The following is a 20,826-nucleotide window of genomic DNA, read 5'->3' on the forward strand; positions in this document are numbered from 1 at the left end:
AACCACAGGAACAGGCACTGGGGATGACATGTCATCTCAATGATGGTAGATACAAGTCTGCAGCTGTCTCCTAGGCTGTGTGGAAATGGTAGAGTACTTCAAGTGCTTCTAAGTTCTAGAATGGGACTCTGACTGGCAAGGATAAGTCATGAGCCAATGTCTGATGTAATCTAACTAAATTTCTTTAAATATCACAATATAAGCATTTTATTCTGATTCACGTTTGGACATGTTTAATCTTTTCCCTGTTCAGGTTAATGAAATATGATTCCACCTGCCATCTCGCACAAGAGGTTGCTGAAACTATCCATGAACGTAATAGACAGATGAGAACAGGAGGTAATGCTTCAAAGGTAAGTTCAGTGGTGGTTGCTTTTATTTTGCAGTTTCTTTTATGGGTGGCATGGTAGCACAGTGGTTAGCTCTGTCGCTTCACAGCGCCAGGGACCCGGGTTCGAATCCCGCTTGGGTCACTATCTGTGCCGAGTCTGCACGTTCTCTCTGTGTCTGTGTGGGTTTCCTCGGAACGCTCTGGTTTCCTCCCATAAATCCCAAAAGACTTGTGTGTTAGGTGAATTGATCTTTCTGAATTCTCCCTCCGTGTACCCGAACAGCTGTCGTAGTGTGGCTAGGAAATTTTCACAGTAACATCATTGCAATGTTAATGTAAGCCTACTTGTGACACTAATAAAGATTATTATTATGTGAGCATGGTTCTTATGGTGTTGTTTGAGGAAATAATGTTGAGAGAAACAATTCAATTAGGAAATCCACTTTAATTATAGATAAATATATATTTTGTCAGAAATCAGCAATCCCAGGCAACACTTTTTTCTATTTTTTCCATTCTGGCATACTCTCGGTGCACATTTAAAACCAGGACAGGGTGGACTTTATATACTGTGTCTAAATAGGTAATCATGTTATGGATGTGCAAATTCTATTGTTATGATTTCAAGGGAAAGCATAAAAAATATTAAACTCCCAGTTAATAACTTTTGTTGTTTGAATTGAATAAAGCTGGTACTATTAACTTTAAAACATTTTTGTAAAACATTCTCTTAAAACCCCAAAATCTCAGCATTACACTTTGTTCTACTTTTATTTCAACCCAAGAGTTCCCTAGACATTACAGCTTCCTTCACTTCCTCTGGAACCAAGCAAAGGTGTGCCACAGTTCCCAGGAATTCACTTTGATTCTCCTCAGTGTCCCTGCTGCTTTCCGAGGTATGAGATTACTTGCGATTACTCAATAGCATCCTGCAGGCAACCCACCAATTCTCCTCAAGCACCTCATTATTGTGGACACTGTTTTTTAAGCATCGGTCTCGCTGCTTTCTTTCTCAATGACTTCTGAAATCAGAGGACACTTTTGGTTTCCGATAGCTGTTTGCTCCTTGTGTACTAATCCTGACAGAATCCTCTCTCTCTGCTTGTCTCAAAGCTGTTCCAGGCCCCAACTGCCTGTACCTGTAAGAAATAACACAGACAAATCCAAACAAAGGGTACCTCCCTGCAGCCTATCCTCACAGAAGCATACCCTGGGATGTCCCAGATAGACAACTGCAATCTTACTGGACTCACTGGCTTTATTCTGAAGTTTATTGTTTTACACACCTCTACTTCTAATATCTTTAAGATACAGGCCATTCTTGGCTTTGTAATTACCTTAGGGGTATATACCAGCTTCTCAAACCCAGGTTTTTCCCTTTACCCCACATAAACAAAATTAAATCCTCAAACCAAATGTTATACTCCTAAAACATATTAATCATGAAATTAGGTATTTGCGCAACACTGTGCTGGAGCTGATTGAGGGCAACGTCGTCTTCCTTCAAACATTAAAATTCATAATCTGACTTGCTTCGTGAAGCAATTGTAGTTTTTCATTTCCGTTATTAGTTTCATTTTTGGATCCGAACTGCTGTATTGTAGAGATGATAAGGCAATTTAATCTTGGGCACCTGTCAATTTTCCTCAATGCATGATGATGGTATCATTCTGGAAAGAATGAATTAAATAGGCCAAATGACTTGTTCCGTGTTTCAAAATTCAATTAGTAATGGTCCACATTTTTCTAACAAAACAATGGTGATGTTAATTGTGATCATCTTTATTCATGTGCAACTCGGGTGTGGTTGAACTCAAAATTCTAAAATTTGCTGCCTGAGTTGCTCCGCCCAGCCATTAGCTTCACCAAAACGGCATTCTACTCTCTCCCTAACCATTGAAAGGTATTGAATGGTGTGAAGTTGTTGCATTTGTGTGGTAGATAAGAAGTAAATTTGTCAGACAATGTTAAGTCATTTTAAGTCTCCCCTGAATAACCTTATCCTGTGGTAAGTGTTAATGAGTGGCACGGTGGCACAGTGATTAGCACTGCTGGCTCACAGCAGCAGGGACCCGAGTACAATGCCAGCTTTGGGTGAATGTGTGGAGTTTGCACATTCTCCTGTGTCTGCGTCGGTTTCCTCCCGAGTGTTCCGGTTTCCTCCCGCAGTCCAAAGATGTGCAGATTAGGTGGATTGGCCATGCTAAATTGACCCTTCGTGTCCAGGGATGTGCATGTTGGGTAGGGCGGCAAAGATAGGGCGGGAGCCTGGTTAGGATGCTCTTTCAGATGGTCGGTGCAGACTCGATGGGCCGAATGGCTGCCTTCTGTACTGTAGGGATTCTATGATATGATTCAATGTTGGGCAATCAACTTCACTTTAATACATGTGTGGAAACTCATTCCTTCAGGCTTTAATTATTGGAGTATCTGATATGACATTTTACTTTTTGTTATCTTTTCCTTTCTGTTTTGCTTCATCGAACCTTTCATTCTCTGACCCCCCCACCTTCTCTTTCTGTACCTGAGCTGACATTGAGTCCACCCACTGAAATGGTCGCTTCCTTGTAAGTTGTTGCACTGTTCCTATATCTTGGCAGCTACCTTTCTAAAGATCCAGCGCAGCATCTGCTATTCCAGCCTTCCAAAAAGTGCATAACCGAGTCTTTGACAACAGAGATCTCCTGAAGACGACAAAGACTGTGATGCAGTTGTTGTCACCACCGTTCGATATGGGAGTTTAGTCATATACCAAAGACACCTCTGGACTCTGGAGAATTTCCACCAGTGATGTCTTCACAGGATACTGTGAAAGTCAAGAGTGAAGACAGTTGAGCAAACGGCAGCATCCTCACCAAAACTAATTCCTCCAGCATTGCAATCATGATCAAATGAAATCAGCTTTAATGGTCTGGACATTGCATCCACATGCCAAATAATCAGCTTCCAAAGCAGATCCCCTTTTAATAACTTACGTGTGGCACCTGACCTCGAGGAAGGCAGAGAAAACATTTTAAGGACACTCTTTGAAGTCTCATTGAAAAGGGGACAAATTGACATTGGTACATGGGGGGAACCTGCCATGTGGCGGCGTCTCAGCCAACCAGCCACAACCCAGTCGGAAACCAATCATGTAAACTCTGCTGCAGAGAAGTAATGAAAGTGTGAGGAGAGCGAGCGGAACCCAGCTCGAGAACCCCCCTACCGCAGGGCAACTGTTGTCTCCTCTACCCAGAGACCTGTGCATCCAAGATCGGCCTGCTGACTCACCTGAGGGCACACAAATCATGATGACTGGCAGATGTCATCCTTTTTTCAAGGGGCCAACGATGACAGATTTCACAATCCTTCAGTCTGTATGGTTAAAGAGATGCACAATTGTTGGCCTGTTTGCTCAGATCCCAGATGCCCTGTTTCTCTTGCTGTGACTTTATGAGCTCACACTTTCATCAGCTTTCCATGCAAAAAATTAAAAACCTAAACACGCAAGACAAGTTTAACAGACAACAGATGTCATTATATACCCTACCACAGCAAATTATGGGCCAGAATTATGTAAACTTGATATACTATGGTGCCTTAATGGTTATCATCAGTTCATTGTAAAAGGAAAAAAAGTGCTCAGTAATAACCAGTTCATCTGGAAGTGTTTTATTGTGGTTTAAATACTTCCATATATAATTGACCACCATGATGGCACGAAATTGGGGAAAGTTTCATTTTCTGAGAAATGTGGCCCCTCCACCCCTATTCCGGACAATAGTTATGATAAGGGTTTAATTATACTTGTCATTTTCTGGGATTTCAGCCACTAACATTTCTGGGAAATGATGGCTGAGGTATTTATTGCTGGTAACAATATGTGTATAATAATACTTATCCCATTAAATTGATGTTTGGGATATGTTTGATATCACTGTTCCACTTCCTGGGTCCTTCGAAACACAGCATAAGCTGTGCCAAGTCAAAGACCAATAGGAAGACTCCAGTTTGAAATTAACTACTGATTAAGACCTTTTTTTAATATAAATTTAGAGTACCCAATTATTTTTTCCAATTAAGGGGCAATTTGGCATGGCCAATCCACCTATCCTGCACATTTTTTCTTTTTTGAGTTGTGGGGGTAAAACCCACGCAGACATGGGGAGAATGTGCAAACTCCTCAATGACAGTGACCCAGGGCCGGGATTCGAACCCGGGTCCTCGGCGCCGTAGGTAGCAATGCTAACCACTGTGCCACCATGCTGCCCTGCTGATTAAGACTATTGATCACAAGTGCTGTCAACATATTTCAATGTTTCCTTCAATGTTGATATATCATTGTTACATCTTTTACTTGAAAGCAGCAAGAAGATTTATTGTGAATGTCAAAGATTTGTTTCCATGCAGGTTTTAAGCCTTTGTATACATGCATTTTGGCTGCTTTTCTTTAGAGTACATTTATTCAAGTTTTACTTTTTACCAAATAGCTCAACAAAACCAAAGTACTGGTACAGCTCAGCAAGAAAATAAAGTTTTGACATACATCGATACAGAATGGCACAGGAGAACAGCATATAATTGGCTCAATACAATCATTAGACTCAACTTGGTGCCTCAATTCGCACCACCAGAGAAGAAGGAAGAAAAGGATAAAGTCATGAAAACGTGGTAAAGTGGTGCACACCTTCCCATGCGATGATTGCTCGCAACACCCATGAGAGTTCAGGATAAATATTTTTCGACATGTTTGGGCACGCGCCAACATACATTTCCCTGAACTCCAGCCGCATTAGAAGCATCAATGACACACCGCAACCTCCTCTCTCATATAACAGACCCATCTGTACCTCTGCAGGAACCAAACATGGATTCTTCATAACCACCCGAACAAAAAAGAAGAATACAAACATGTGCAGGTTAAGCGGATTGGCCGTGCTAAATTTCCCCTTAATGTCCAACGGTTAGGTCGGGTTAGGGTGAGGGAATGGGCTGGGGTGGGGTGCTTTTTTGGAGGGATGGTGCAGACTCGATGGGTCGAATGGCCTTCTGCACTGTAGGTATTCTATGATTCTGTGAAAATATGAGAGAAGCCAGTTCTAAAAGGGTGTTATACAAATGTCACACAACGCAATGTAATTCCAACCTCCAGCACAGAATAGAACAATCATTTCACAGATGTCCAAAGATGTGCAGGTTAGGTGGATTGGCTAGGCTATATTGCGCCTTGGTGTCCAAAAGGTTGGGTGGGGTTACAGGGATGGAGTTGGTGGGGTGGGCTTCAGCATGATGTTTTTTCCAAGGGTCCTTGCAGACTCGATGTGCCAAATGGCCTCCTTCTGCACTGTCGAGATGCTATAATTCTATATTTGTGCAGAGGATGAGCAGCTAGAGATTTGGATTTTGGTCAGTGCCATCAGCGCCTCCCAACAACCTAATTGAAACATGGTTTTTTTTTAAATGAGGGGGAACTACAGGATAAGTTCACAGGACGGAAGCGGACCAGGACATGGCCAAGGGTCTGTATTACTCTTGTGAAATTCCACCACCTATTGATGAAAAAGAGAAAAAACTACTCATTAAGGCAAGGGAATGTCCCACCATAATGGGGTGGGGGATGGCAACAGGATATCAACCATGGTACAGGACTTGGCTCAACCTCAGGCCTTGTGCACAAAGGAGTCCGTCAACCAAGCACATTCAAACACCTCAAAAGAAGAATTGAGCCTCTCAGGACATCCATAATCAGTGCCCTGGAGAAGGGACGTCTCAAACATAAGGGGGCACAGGATATCAACCACAGCACAGGACATCCAGCACACTCCAAGACTTACCACTCAGTGGCCCTGCACCTCACTGACCACACCCAGGGCAATGCACCAACCCCACTAACGCTAGAAAAATCACACCAGCCTCAACTGGGGAGACCCCACCACTGAAGGTGAGAATCATTTGGGAGGGGGAACTAACCCCTTGCCCCCCCAGAACAATAATGGAACCCCGCCCCACAACCCATTGAACCAACCAGGGCTGATAACTGTATGCTGCTCACTGGGCAAAAGAAAAATAAGTCCCCTAATGGATGAATACCCAAGCTAGCCCAGGAATAAGAATGTTTGCCACAGACTAGCACTGTATGCCTTTGTAAAGAGAATACTTGGGGACAAGACAGCATTGCCTCAACAGAGGCAAAGAACAGCCTCCCCATGGAAGATCCAACCACAGCAAGGAGGACGCTCAGGAAACCACCCATATCTCTTCGAGGTGAGCGCCCAAGCTCTCTTCTCCTCCTCCCCCCAAACGCACAAATCAATCCTATACCCAACTGAAGAAGGGATCCAACAATGTAAAGGCACAGCATGCAGACTCTCACTTCAACAATTTGAACAAGGATTAACCAACCCCATCCCGGTGTGCGCCTCTACTCATTTCCCCCTACTCTAATAGCTCATATTAATAAAAAGCCAACCCTAAGGAATAATCAGAAGAAATCCAGTCTTTTCCACGATACATGATCTACCTGGACCTTCATAGGAGATGAGCATGGATTCTCTAAATTCAAAACAATAAAAAAAAGCAAAATGAAAACCTGATACGATTAGCTTTAACTGGGGGCTATCCTCAATCCTATTGAGGACTTAACTAACCCTCTCACCCTCCTCCACACCTCCCATCCAGCCATCACCCCGCCGTGGCTCCACTCATCTTCATTATAAATGAGATCAGGGGTGTCAAATATGCACTCCCTTGTTTTGACTGCAGGGGTTATAGCAAATTTTTAAAAAGCAGTAACAAACCACATATCACATTACCGACTCATTCTGATTTTTGCTAAGGCAGGGTAACAGAAGACCCGCACCCTCATACCTTGCCCACCCTTGCTACGAGAGAAGACAACAGCATAATCGCAAGGGAGCAAAATCCAGGATTATTGACAAACTGTAGGATAATAACACCACTTATGTCGCTTGGAAGCTATGACAGGAGCTGTGACAGTACCGTCAAACGACCTTCGGGATCTCTCAAAAATTCCATCGAAAGAAGCACTTTCACCTCCGGCATTTCGGATGGGAGATGGATGACTCAACATGACCAGCCACCTCCAAACCCTCACGACCAGCATCGAGAACAGGATAATGTAAGGTCAGTGGTTAGGGGCCTCAACCTACCTCCGGCTTCAAAGACTGGATACAGTGTGCTCCATTGAACCAGAAGTGCCCAGCCTCCAAAACAAGATTGCTAAAGGATGGCAGCCAATTTTCGAACTCAATTGGGAACTCACCTCCCACATCTTGCAAGAGACCAGGCTCACAAACGCTCCTTGTCCAGCCCCCACTTCCTGAGTCGGTCAGGAAGACAACACCATGCAGCAGGAGTTTTACGAACCAAAGGAATTTCTACCAGGGAAATTGCTTTATCAAATACCAGGATTCCCTTCTGTGCATCCATAATTCTCCCAGAATACTTCGCAGTTCATCATAATGAGCACCAAAGATCTGCACCATGGAGGCGAGATCAACATCCAAAACATAATTTGCAATGGCAACCATCATCTCGATGCAAAGCACCGACAAGGCATAGGCCCGGTCACCAGCAAAATCGGCATTGCAAGCTGGACTCATCCGAGCCTCCTCCTACCACCTCAATCAAATGAGGATTCTCTCTGATTCAACTCAGTTCCTTGTCACCAAACTCTGACGAGGATCATCCAGGGACACAGTGCAAGACATATATCCCCAAAAAGATAATTATGGAATGTGCATTAGGATAAAATAAAAGATTAGAAGACGAGCAGTGCTAGAGCTTGCAAACATTAGCTGCTCCCAAGCTCATATCACGTGACCCTACCATCTGGTTGCGTTTTTTCAAATGGATAATTGTCTTGACAAGCAATAACATTTTTTATTCATATTTTTACAGGAGGTTTGATTGTTGTGATTTGGGGACCTGTACTAGGAAAATGCAGTCTATTTTTACTTGCCTATGCATATGTAATCCTTGGCAAGGAGCACAAGGATTATATTTTCACCACTAAACATGCACACAAACTGTATTGCTCTTCAGTTCTCATGCAGTCATACCTCTACAATATGGAAAACAGACTTTCAGTTCCACCAGTGTCACTGTATTGACAGCTTAGTCCATACCTGGAAGTATTTATTGTATTTTATGTTTGTTTGAAAAGAGACCTTTGAATCCATCTGGTAGAAAATGCAAACGGATGCTTTCCAAGTACATCCATCTCGTATTAGACTTTGGAGCAGGGCTGCCAAATATTAAAATAATTTAGAACTTAATAACATAGGATTTTACTATTTATAGCAACTGAGTGGTTCCAGGTTTCATGCAACATGGTGTGCACACTGGCTAAATTGATCAGGGCAGCTGGTCACAATGTTGCTTGTCAAAACAGTTAATTGTCTAGTTCAAAATATTTTATGTCTATATGGTTTTTTTTTCTACATATACATCATAAGCTCAAAATGAAACTGGAGCTTTAATAAAGTGCTACAACTAATTGAAGGCTTAATGCACATCCATTTAGTTTTTATGTTGAAAAGTGCCTTACTAAAGTAGCCATTTGCTGGATAGGTTAGTTCTGCTGGCACAGCTTCCAATTCAAACCCATTAAGTAAAATTGTATCAAAGGAACTTCAAGAAGAACAACGCAAGTGATCAATTTTATTTTTAAAATTCTTCCAGATGGAAGTGCTCTGTCATCATCATTTAGAGGATGGTGGGTGTTTGGTCACGTCAAATGCATATGAATGACGATGGTGCTTCATGTTCAAAATATAATCTGTCATTGTCCTTAGAATTTTGAAGGGGGAAGAAAAAAATTTTGAAGGGGACGGATAACTGAAGCAGGTTAGGGTGGTGACACAGCACATTGGATCAAGGCTGGTGTTACTTTCACTTTTTAGTAACTACACCATAAAACAAATTCCAACCCAATCAAGGTGCGTATTTTATTTAAACCTTTGTTTTCAAAAGTCATAACCAGTGCTTCCACTATCTGTACTGATATCCCTTTTAGAACCCTAAGATCTGGGTGTGATCCTGTGGATTTGTCAGCTTTTAATCCCTTGGGGTTTCTCCAATGCTTTTTCTCTGCTGAAAATTAATTTAAGTTCCTCACTCTTATTAGCCCTTCCGTTGCTCTATGTTTCCGACATGTAATTGGTGTCTTCTACTGTGAAGACAGGTACAAAATATTTGTTCAATGTTTCTGCAATTTCCTCATTCCCCCATCATCATCTCTCCTGTCTCTGCCTCTAAGGAACCAACATTTACTTCAGCTACTCCTTTTTTACGTAGCTGCAAAATGACTTGCAATCTGTATTTTCTTCCTGGTAGCTTTTCTAAAAAAAATTACTTATTGGTCACCCTTTGCTGGTTTCTATATCTCTCCCAATATTCAGGCTTGCTACAATATTTCACAAAATTATAAACCTCTAATTAAATCTAATACTATTCTTAATTTCTCCAGTGTGTCATGGATGGCTCTTTATGGGTTGAGCTTTTGTTTTTCAATGGAATAATTTTTTGATGAACATTTTGAATTGTCTCTTTAAAAGCTTCCCACTGTTTTATTTCCTACCATATCTCTTAGTCTATTTACCCAATCAACCTTAAACAGCTGCCCCCTCATGCCGACGCAATTAGCTTTATTAAAGTTTTAAGTTCTTGTTTTGGACTAGAGTAGAGTTAACTCAATATGGAATTCAGTTGTATTTATGATCACTTTTTTTCCCCCACAGGATCTTTTACTACGAAATGAAACCAGCCTCAATGCACAATACTAGACATAAATACTTTATCCTTAGTTTGTTCCACAGTGTATTGTTTGTGGAAACTGTCACAAACTTATTTTACAATTCCTCCAAATTACCTTGGCTAATTTGATTGGTCCAGCCTACATGCAAGTTCTCCACGGTAATCACATTGCCTTTGTTACAAATTCCAATTATTACTTGCTAATTATTGTGTCCTCTGTAAGGGCACCTAAAAACTACACCCACTGGCATTTTTTGACACTCATTTTTCCTAATTTCCATCCATACTGATTCTACTTCCTGATCTTAGCCACAATCCTTTCTGGTTTGCTGTCCTTGTATGTCCTTTTCGATCAGGGTTTCTCCTCATCCATTTCAATTGTGCCTGTCTTTTCAAGATGTGTTGGCTGGAATATTTATTTCAGAACCTTGTTGTAAGATTTGGTACAGGAGTCACAGATTGCCCAGGAAGGGGACCAAAACCATACAAGGTTTTAATTAATTTTATTAAGAGCCAATGGCTTAGATGTGATAAACAAATTAAATAGGCAGAACAGACATAAGACCCGTAACAGGTGAGAATGGTTTACTGGCCGCAGAACAGACAAACGGTTGTGGGAAGCAGGAGAATGCTTATCTCATTGGTTAACAGTGACTGAGAATGGTCTCCTGGTTCCAGTTCAGATAAACAGACGGGTGAAGCTAATCTCCATAGCTGGAGGTGGCAGTCTCTTCTACCCCTCCAGTCATAAGTTAGCAAATGTGTTTGGCTAAAGCCAGCATGCTTCCACTTTGAAAAGATCTTTCCTGTACAGAGTCATTTTTTCCTCTTGATCCTGATTATAGGGGCTTAATGCCAATCTCTTATTCAGGACCCTTAACAAGCAATAGATATTTGAGAGAATCCCTCTTATTTCTGACCAGAGCCCGTTAAGTCATTTCATGGCTTATTGCCTGCTAGGACATCCTGTTTAACAGTTATTCAGTTAGTTAGTTTACATTTGGACCATGAGATTCAACCTCACCAAGTTTAAGAATGTCTTGTTTCAGAACCTGTGCAAGAATCCTGCCCTTGGCAGAGATAATTAATTAACGGACACCGCGCGACAATCACAAGGCAGGAATGTTTCCTTCCAGTCGGGAAACACTTCAGCAGTCAAGGGCATTCAACCTCTGATCTCCGGGTAAGCGTTCTCCAAGGCGGCCTTCAGGACGCGCAACAACGCAGAATCACTGAGCAGAAACTTATAGCCAAGTTGTGCACACATGAGTACGGCCTCAACCGGGACCTGGGATTCATGTTGCATTACATTCATCCCCCACCATCTGGCCTGGGCTTGCGAAATGCTACCAACTGTCCTGGCTTGAGACAATTCACACTTCTTTAACTTGGGGTTACCCCCATCTCTGGATCTGTAAAGATTCAATTACCTGCAAATGCTCGCATTCTAAGCATTGTCTGGCGTCTTTGAATTTGTCTATATATATGTTTCTGGAACATACCTCTTCATTCACCTGAGGAAGGAGCAGTGCTCTGAAAGCTAGTGTTTGAAGCAAACATGTTGGACTTTAACCTGGTGTTGTAAGACTTCTTGCTGTGCTCACCCCAGTCCAATGCTGGCATCTCCACATCTTGGCAGAGCTGACATGCCAATGCTGTCCTGTGTTAGTAAGTCCAGCAGGGTTCTATAGAATATGTCTTAATCAGGGAGAGAGAAAAAGAGACCTGTTTCTATAATCAATAAACACATCCATCTCTAACACCTTTTCTCCATATTTCTAATGGTGACTGGATCTCAGCTACTGTCTTTATTTGTACTGTTGGTTCAGCTATCTTATTACAAATGTTCTGCACATTAAGATAAAGAGCCTTGAATTTTATTTTTCACTATTGTTCTTTGCATGGAGCTAATTTGTGATACGCTATTACCATTGAATTCTGTCCCTTCCTGCCCCACTCAACTTGTCTTTATTCAAATCACTATACTCTTTTAATGCTTTGATGTTTCAGATCTCTAAATCTCTCTTCACCTGACTCCTTCCCTGCCCCTTTTTGTTTAAAGCCGTATCCCTGTTCAATGATTTGCCAGGACACTAACCCCAATTCAAACTCTAAATATTACACCAAATTACAGATTGAGAAATAATTACCAGAGAGATCCCACTAGCATCAAATTCCCAATTTAGCACTTTCTTCACCAAGCGCTCTGTTCCCTGGTCACTCTGTGCTCCGCAGTCCCAAACAATACAAATTGATTTTTGAATCTAATGGCTAACTGTTAATTTTACTTGTACCAGCTAGGATAACACAGTTCTGAAATATATTGTGCTGTTGGATTCCCATACCAGCCTCCCCGAACAGGCGCCGGAATGTGGCGACTAGGGACTTTTCACAGTAACTTCATTTGAAGCCTACTTGTGACAATAAGCGATTTTCATTTCATTTCATTTTCATTACTGTTTAAAAACTAGGATAAAGTTTACTACGTGATAGTTTTAGATTCAAATAATTTTTCTATTGTCACCTTATTGCAGTCGCTCTCAAGTGTGACTGATGGCTGGGCTTGTAATTTTAGAGAATTTGTAAAAAGCAGAATCCACATACTTCAGTGAAACAGAATATGATATTGATCATCCATTTAAAAAGATACATTGAGATAAATTTGTATCCGGGGCCACTATGCCAGGTTGGATGAATTAAAGACTTTTAACTTTTGGGTTTGCTTGGTTAAAATCCTCTGTGAAATATAATTCATATGTTTGACTTTACTGAGGGCAGCACGGTGGCGCAGTGGTTAGCACAGCTGCCTCACGGCGCCGAGATCCCAGGTTCGAACCTGTTGCTGGGTCACTGTCCATGTGAAGTTTGCACATTCTCCCTGTGTTTGCACAACCCAAAGATGTGCAGGCTTGGTGGATTGGCCACGCTAAATTGCCCCTTAATTGGAAATAATGAATTGGGTACTCTTAAAAATTTATATTTAAAAACATTTGACTTTACTGGCACCAGCTTGAAGGGCCAAAAAATGATTGTATTTTGTGCTGTAGCCATTCCATTATTCTTTGATTCTGCTGTGCTTGTGATACTTATGCTGTAGTTCTGTTTTTGATTAAAATGGGCCAGTCGCCTTACTCAAGTCTTAGAGTATGAATTTGAAGTGGTACTGAAGTCTCAAGTAAAAATTGGGAACATTTTGGTTGACTAATTTGCATTGCATGTAACTGAAAATGCCAGTCTAAAGATTTTTTCCCCGACCCTGTGATTTACAGTGCCCACGCTACTGCTGTGAGACCAACTTTCTGGTTTAGGGATGTCCACTCCAGTCGTGAAAATCTATTTTTCTCTTAATCTTATCATGCCTGTCTTCCCTAGTCATGGACACTAGATGTCCTCATACACATTTCTAAACAATCATATCCAGTCACTTAGTTTTGCAGTTAACTTGATGGCATGTTCTGAAACTGCAGCATTCCAGTCACGCAGTTTGATATTAAACCTGGTTGTGTTTCAATATTGTCATCCCAGAACATACCCACCGGTACTAATTTAAATTTCCAAGATTTCATAAGTTATGTTTTCAGACAGATATCAACTGAACAAATCTGGGGGCAGCACGGTGGCACAATGGTTAGCATTGTTGCCTACGGCGCTGAAGACCCGAGTTCGAATCTCGGTTTTGGGTCACTGTCTGTGTGGAGTGTGCACGTTCCCCCCGTGTTTGCATGGTTTCACCCCCACAACCCAAAAGATGTGCAGGATAGGTGGATTGGCCATGCTAAATTGCCCCTTAATTTGAAAAAATGAATTGGGTACTCTAAATTTATTAATATTGACGATGGAGTTACCTTCCATTTTAATTTTAACTTTTTTTTATTAACTGATGGAGTTACCATCCATTTTCAATTTAACTTGCTTCTAAGTCTGAAGGCGCTCTACATCCTAAACTCAAGTAATTTTGTATACATTATTTAGATGATCACAAAAGTTATTCTCTACTACTCCTGAGACACGCTACATAATATATGCTGTTGTTCCTGTTAAGAGGACATTTAAACTCTTGATGATCATGTACAATACTTTCCATTTTAAAAAAAATTTCTGAAGTGAGCTTTTGTTCTCCAAATTGCTAACTTTTAGTTATTTTAGTGAAATTTAGTTTAACTTCCAAATTGAAGAACCACAAAAAATTTGATTTGTCTCAAAAGCATGCATCAAAAAAGAAGTATGTATAGTATTTACATGTATAGTTTGTTGATTTGAATGTATTGAATTTTTTGGAGATGATTTGTTGCATCATAAAGTGAAAAGTTTTGTATTTTCATCTGGAATATTGCATCTTGATGATGTGTCTTAAGTTATTTTACATGTGCCGCTTAAATTGATTTATTTGCTCAAATTCTGATTTTAGATTGAAGGCACTTGATTTATTAGGTTATTTATTTTAAAATTTATTTTTTAAAAACTGAAAAAGTCTGTCTTTGTGTTTTGGCCATAAATAAGGATGAGAAGACAACAAACGAGATAAAGGACAGCATAAAACTAGATGAAAGGGCTTCCAAATATGCAAAGAAACAGTACAGATCCGACTGAATGGGAAAGATACAAAGATCAGCAAAGGGCCACAAAGGAGCTTGTAAGAGCTACTAAAAGGGATAATGAAAGGAAACTTGCAAGGGACATCAAAATCAATAAGTTTTTTTAGTTGCATGAAGGGAAAGCGAGTGGTCAGGAGCAATATTGGCCCACCCTATCCCCGCAACCCCACCAAACCTGTGCATCTTTGGGCTGTGGGAGGAAACTGGAGCACCGGAAGAAACCCACGCAGACATTGGAAGAATGTACAAACTCCACACAGTCGTCCAAGGCCGGAATTGGACCTTGGTGCTGTGAGGCAGCAGGGCTAACCACTGTGCCACCATGCCTCCCTAAGGTAGCAGGAGCAGGCTCGAGGGACTGAATGGCTTACTCCTGCACCTATGACCCTAATAACTATTTAATTTAACAATTCAAGTTGTGATTTAGTTTCATAGAATCTCAATCATAGAATCTCTACAGTGCAGAAGGAGGCCATTCAACCCAACGAGTCTGCACCGACCCTTGGAAAGAGTACCCTACCTAGGCCCATTCCCCGACCCTATCCCAGTAACCCCACCTAACCTTTTTGGACACTAAGGGGCAATTTAGCATGGCCAATCCGCCGAACCTGCACCTTTTTGGACTGTGGGAGGAAACCGGACCACCTGGAGGAAACCCACGCAGACACGGGGAGCAAGTGCAAACTCCACACAAACAGTCACCCAAGATTGAAATTGAACCCAGGTCCCTGGTGCTGTGAGGCAGCAGTGCCATCGTGCCGCACCAGTTTAGGATACAATAAGAAAATGGTGATTACCTGCTCAGAAACAGGTAGACGGTCTTGCACTGAAAACCTTTTTATTTAAACTTCTTTGGGCAAATTAATTATGGGTGTGTAAATCATTCCAATTACTACAGTTTGATGTTTTTATCCTATTGTTTTTCTTGGATTTAAATGAGCCCTTGCTCCCAGCACCCAAACTGTATTTCTATCTGCAATATTTAGGTTATTTGTAGTTGGAACCAACCGAAACGTTTATCACCTTCCTGAATTTTGACTAATTTATTTAGGAAACAAACAAAATAAAACTTCAACTGGATCGGTGGCTTAGGACGTAAATTACCAAATAATTTATTAAACAGGCAAAGAATAAGTGAACAGAAGTAATTACACACTGTGGATTCATCGTCATTATGAACGTATTCACTGTTCCCCCTTGGAAGGTAGAAAATTTAAAAAACAGTTCCGTGTACTGTGAGAGTTTTTGCAAGACACCAAGTCCGAATGCTCGTGGATGACTGGCTATGAGGTGCTAGTGTGCTCACTCTCATTTTAAATGAGGCTAGAAAATACATTAGAAAGGTTCCTTGTATCCTTTAAAGTCATAATTAACTGTATTCCATGTCAGTGTTCCTTGCTGGTTAGCTCAGTTGGCTGGATGTCTGGTTCGTGAAGTGGAGTGACACCAACCAGTGCTGGTTCAATTCCCGTACCGGCTGAGGCAGCCTATGGTCCTCTACTGTTGCAACATTACATTTATTTCTTCTTCTGTACCTGATTTGATTGAAATTTGCTAAATTCCTTTAATTCATTCTTCTTTTCAGCCCTTTTGCTGCTCGTTTCCCAATCCTTAAATCTCATTCCTTAAGGAGGTGCTGTGTTTGTGCCATGTTTACTCAGTTCTGAGATCCCTCGATGTGCTGTTGCCACTTTATGCCACTTAACGCAGAACATTTTTTTCCCACCAAAGCCATTAAATGTCCTGCCACAGCAAAATCTGGCCTTATTTTATGTTCCACTGTTTGGGACAGAAATTTGTGGTATGAAAGTAGATGTTTACATGTGTGCAAAATTTTGATTTTTCTGTCATGAGCTTTAAACATATAGCAGGACACCTGGTAAATAGATAAAAGCTTTAGGGAAAAGTCTTTTTTAAATGATCCTGAAAAAATAGTATTTAATTAATGTTACAGCAATAGGAGAAAAATTGTAAACTGGGAAACAGATAACAAAGATCAAAAAACTTTATTCTGAATTCAGGAAATACACCAGGGGTCAGTATAACTTCATAACAAGTGGTGGTGCGACACCATTCAAGGGGGAAAGTAGCTATCCATTTAATAACTAACGGATAATTTATGGAGAAGAAAAATTGAAAACCAAAGGAAGTGAACGAGTAATGATTTGCCTTTGTTAATATTGATGATGCAGTTACCTTCCATTTTAATTTTAACTTTTTTTTATTAACTGATGGAGTTACCATCCATTTTCAATTTAACTTGCTTCTAATTCTGAAGGCGCTCTACATCCTAAACTCAAGTAATTTTGTATACATTATTTAGATGATCACAAAAGTTATTCTCTACTACTCCTGAGACACGCTACATAATATATGCTGTTGTTCCTGTTAAGAGGACATTTAAACTCTTGATGATCATGTACAATACTTTCCATTTTTAATTTTTTTCTGAAGTGAGCTTTTGTTCTCCAAATTGCTAACTTTTAGTTATTTTAGTGAAATTTAGTTTAACTTCCAAATTGAAGAACCACAAAATATTTGATTTGTCTCAAAAGCATGCATCAAAAAAGAAGTATGTATAGTATATACATATATAGTTTGTTGATTTGAATGTATTGAATTTTTTGGAGATGAATTGTTGCATCATAAAGTGAAAAGTTTTGTATTTTCATCTGGAATATTGCATCTTGATGATGTGTCTTAAGTTATTTTACATGTGCCGCTTAAATTGATTTATTTGCTCAAATTCTGATTTTAGATTGAAGGCACTTGATTTATTAGGTGTTTAACTTGATTACTTTGTTTTTGCTGTGGGAAAGATAGGAGTATATGTACATGAATGTTATTCTGCCTGGGCAAAGATGTCATCTCTGCCCATTTGCACTTCTATTGTGAGTCAATGGGGGATGGGTTATTAATGTTGAGATCATTTGTTACTGATTGCCAAAAAAAATCTGTAAGAGTTGAAAGGTTGAGCATGCATTGGCTAGCTGTGTAGGTTCTTTAAATTTTGAAAAGATTATTCAAATTTCTTGTTTGTTTATTTTGGTCTCCTAGTTGGTAGGTGCCAAATGGCAAAAAATACTGAGAGATTGAATGTTTTAGCTCAAAAGACTCGAGGTTTGATTGAAGGTTTCTTTCAGATATTCTGTTGTTTTTACATGATTGTGTTTGTTGAAGTATTGATGAATGGTTTTAAAATGTGGAGTTGAAGTTAATATTTTACTTTGTCCTTTTCTCCCCCATTTCAGCTGAATATGACAATTCGGACATCTCTGCAGAGGCTTGAAGAACAGATTAGTCAGCTGAAGGATTCTTTGCTGAGAAGTTTGTCAACACGGCAAATGTATCCTTTCAAAACCTATTCTTTTTCATGGCTGTGGGTGTCCGGCTTGTTACATGATGTTAAAGATTAGTTGAACTGAAATAGATATATTTCATGCATTAAATATGTAATGACCACTGTCACTTATTGAAGGAGTGGCAAAAGATCGTGACTGAATAACGTGTGTAGATATTTTACCAAAAAAGTTGCTTAAAATGCTGTGAAAAATGTAGTGAGACGTAAAAGCAGTGCACTGTCTCTGTCTTGTTTTTAGAGTGCAGGAATTGAAGCTAATGCTTTCTAGCAGTCTTTACTTTTATGCTGGCAGAAAGCTCTGGGAAAGTTAGTGAATTTTATATATGTCATGCGAGTTGAAATCTAATCCCTTTAAGGAAACTTACAAATAAAGCTAAAATACGAAACTAAGTTTGTGGGTTGATATAAAAATAACTGATAGGAAAAATGCGCTTGAGAAGCACAGGAGACATGGCAAACTGACATTGTGCTGTTGATGTGTGCATTGGCTTGAGTTTTAGCTTTCATTTTTATTAAAACAATGTAATGGGATGTATACAGATATTTCAAATTAAAAATTACCATGTTATTTAAAGCAGAACTAGAGGACATGAGTACAAAATTAACATGCTCAAAGAGAAACTCTGCTAATAGTGCATTGTTCACATTCAAAACTTGCCACAAGAATCCTGATCATTAATTGAAGGGCATGTAACCAGCACAGTACAACATTTAAACTTAAGAGGGTGTCGGAACGGAAAGACCTGTGGGATATATGTACACAAATCTTTGAAAGAGCAGGACAAGTGAGATGGCTGTTTTCAAAATGGGATCCTTGTCTTTATAAAGAGAGATACAGGCTTTGAAGTAAAGTAAATTCTTTAATAATTCATGTTCAGCACACAGTTTGAAGCAGACCGACGTCAAAATTTAGTGGACAATTTGTTAACGAAAGAGCGGCAACTTCAAGCATCCTTCAAGAAAGATGGCACAGAGCCTGATCTGATGAGGTATGATTTGCATTGAATTTTCTTTTAATTTGAACATTTATTTTCAGTTCAAGTAGAGGGACCAGTGCTTTGGTTCAGAATGAAATCAAAAGAAGATTTAGAATTTATGTAATGCCACTCATGTGCTCAGAACATCCCAAACCACTTAACAGCCTATGAATTACAGTTGAAGTTATTGTTGCTTGCTGCTCAGAGAGTGGTTAGGATGTGGAACCTGCTTCCACATGGAGTCATTAAGGTGAATAGCATAGATGGATTTAAGGAGAATATATAGCTCAATGAGAGAGCAAGGAATAGAAGGATGTTGTCATTTTGCAGTATATTATGAACTTTCAGTCAACACTTCAAAAATTTGAACAAAACAGAATGTTAAAATGTTGCTGCAAATCATTTGGCCTTTGGTAATAGTATCAGCTCCAGGTCCTGAAACTTAGTCAAATACCTGATTAAATATGGACATTTACAACCACCCTGGAAATTTGCACATCCCTTTGTTTAAGGATGGAACATTAACAGAAGGACTACAGCACTCCAGGCGACTCATCTTTGTGGTTCACCATGAACAAAAGACACACTGCAACTCGATGTGTATTAGATAATGTGAATGGGTCCCCATTGGCCTCCCATTATATTCTGATGGTTCCTCATCTGAATCCAGACTGGATAAATTTCAAAGTGTCAAATAACAAAAACAGAACATTTATTGACCTGACCATCCACCTTATTTGGCAAAGAGCTTTGGACTTGTAACAGGTCACATGAGTCAACCATGTTGGTTGCCTGTTTTTAAAACAGCAAGAATGATCTCTGCAGAGACAGAGTCACTACCAAAAAAACATTAAACCAGATGCAGTTAACTAAGCAGCCATGTTAATTATCAGCAATACCTTGAAAGTGTGAGAAAGAGGCTCCCAGCCTGTTCTGACTTCCAAATTCATCTGAGAAACAACTTGCTGGAAATTAAACTACAAGAGGCCTAAGTGCCTATTGAGAATCCTCTGCTTACCAGTCCTTCTCTTAAACTAAAAACATCACCTAGTCTAAGAGATGACTGGCCTGCCACAAAAAAGATACTGAGTTTATCTTGTAATCATATTGTTTTTTCATCATCTGTATCAAAGTGATAGTGTGGATGAGTTGAGTGAGTGCAACGTTGCATTTTTTAAACCTCCAGGGTAAAGATGATAATAAGTACCATTCTTCATTTTTAAAACTCACAAAATACGCTTGCTGCTGGAATTATTTAAATTGGGATAGCAACTTTTAGAACATTTATTTAGGGGATGTGGGTTTCGCTGGTTAGGCCAGCATTTATTGCCCATCCCTAGTTGCCCTTCAGAAGGTGATGGTAAGTTGCGTTCTTGAACCGCTGCAATCCTTGAGGTGTAGGTACACCCACCGTGCTGTAAGGGAGGGAGTTCCCGGATGTTGCCCCAGCAACAGTAAAGGAATGGCGATATATTTCCAAGACAGGTTGGTGAGTAACGTGGACGGAAATGTACAGGTGGTGGGGTTCCCAGGCATCTACTGCTCTTGTCCTTCTAGATGGTAGTGGTCGTGGGTTTGGAAGTTGCCATCTATGGAACTTTGGTGAGTTACTGCAGTGCATCTTGTGGATGGTACACACGGCTGTCACGGTTCATCGGTGGTGGAGGGTTTGAATGTGGAAGGGAGAACAATCAAGCGGGCTGCTTTGTCCTGGATGGTGTCGAGCTTTTGAGTGTTGTTGGAGCTGCACTCATCCAGGCAATTCTGATGATAAGACAATACACACGCCTCACAGACAAGATACAT

At 40.3% G+C, this 20,826-nt stretch overlaps 1 protein-coding gene across 3 annotated transcripts in view; it reads left to right on the plus strand.

Annotated features, from left to right (window-relative positions):
- stx8 (syntaxin 8) overlaps positions 1-20,826 on the plus strand; it is a 180,361-nt gene that overhangs the window by 11,473 nt on the left and 148,062 nt on the right. For all 3 annotated transcript variants that reach the window (XM_038776794.1, XM_038776795.1, XM_038776793.1), the window contains exons 2-4: positions 254-353; positions 17,934-18,028; positions 18,922-19,032. In XM_038776794.1, coding sequence (XP_038632722.1) covers positions 254-353; positions 17,934-18,028; positions 18,922-19,032 — 306 coding nt within the window. The remainder of the gene's footprint in view (positions 1-253; positions 354-17,933; positions 18,029-18,921; positions 19,033-20,826) is intronic.

This window comes from Scyliorhinus canicula, chromosome 18, assembly GCF_902713615.1.
Source record: "Scyliorhinus canicula chromosome 18, sScyCan1.1, whole genome shotgun sequence".
In the NCBI taxonomy this organism is placed as follows: Eukaryota; Metazoa; Chordata; class Chondrichthyes; order Carcharhiniformes; family Scyliorhinidae; genus Scyliorhinus; species Scyliorhinus canicula.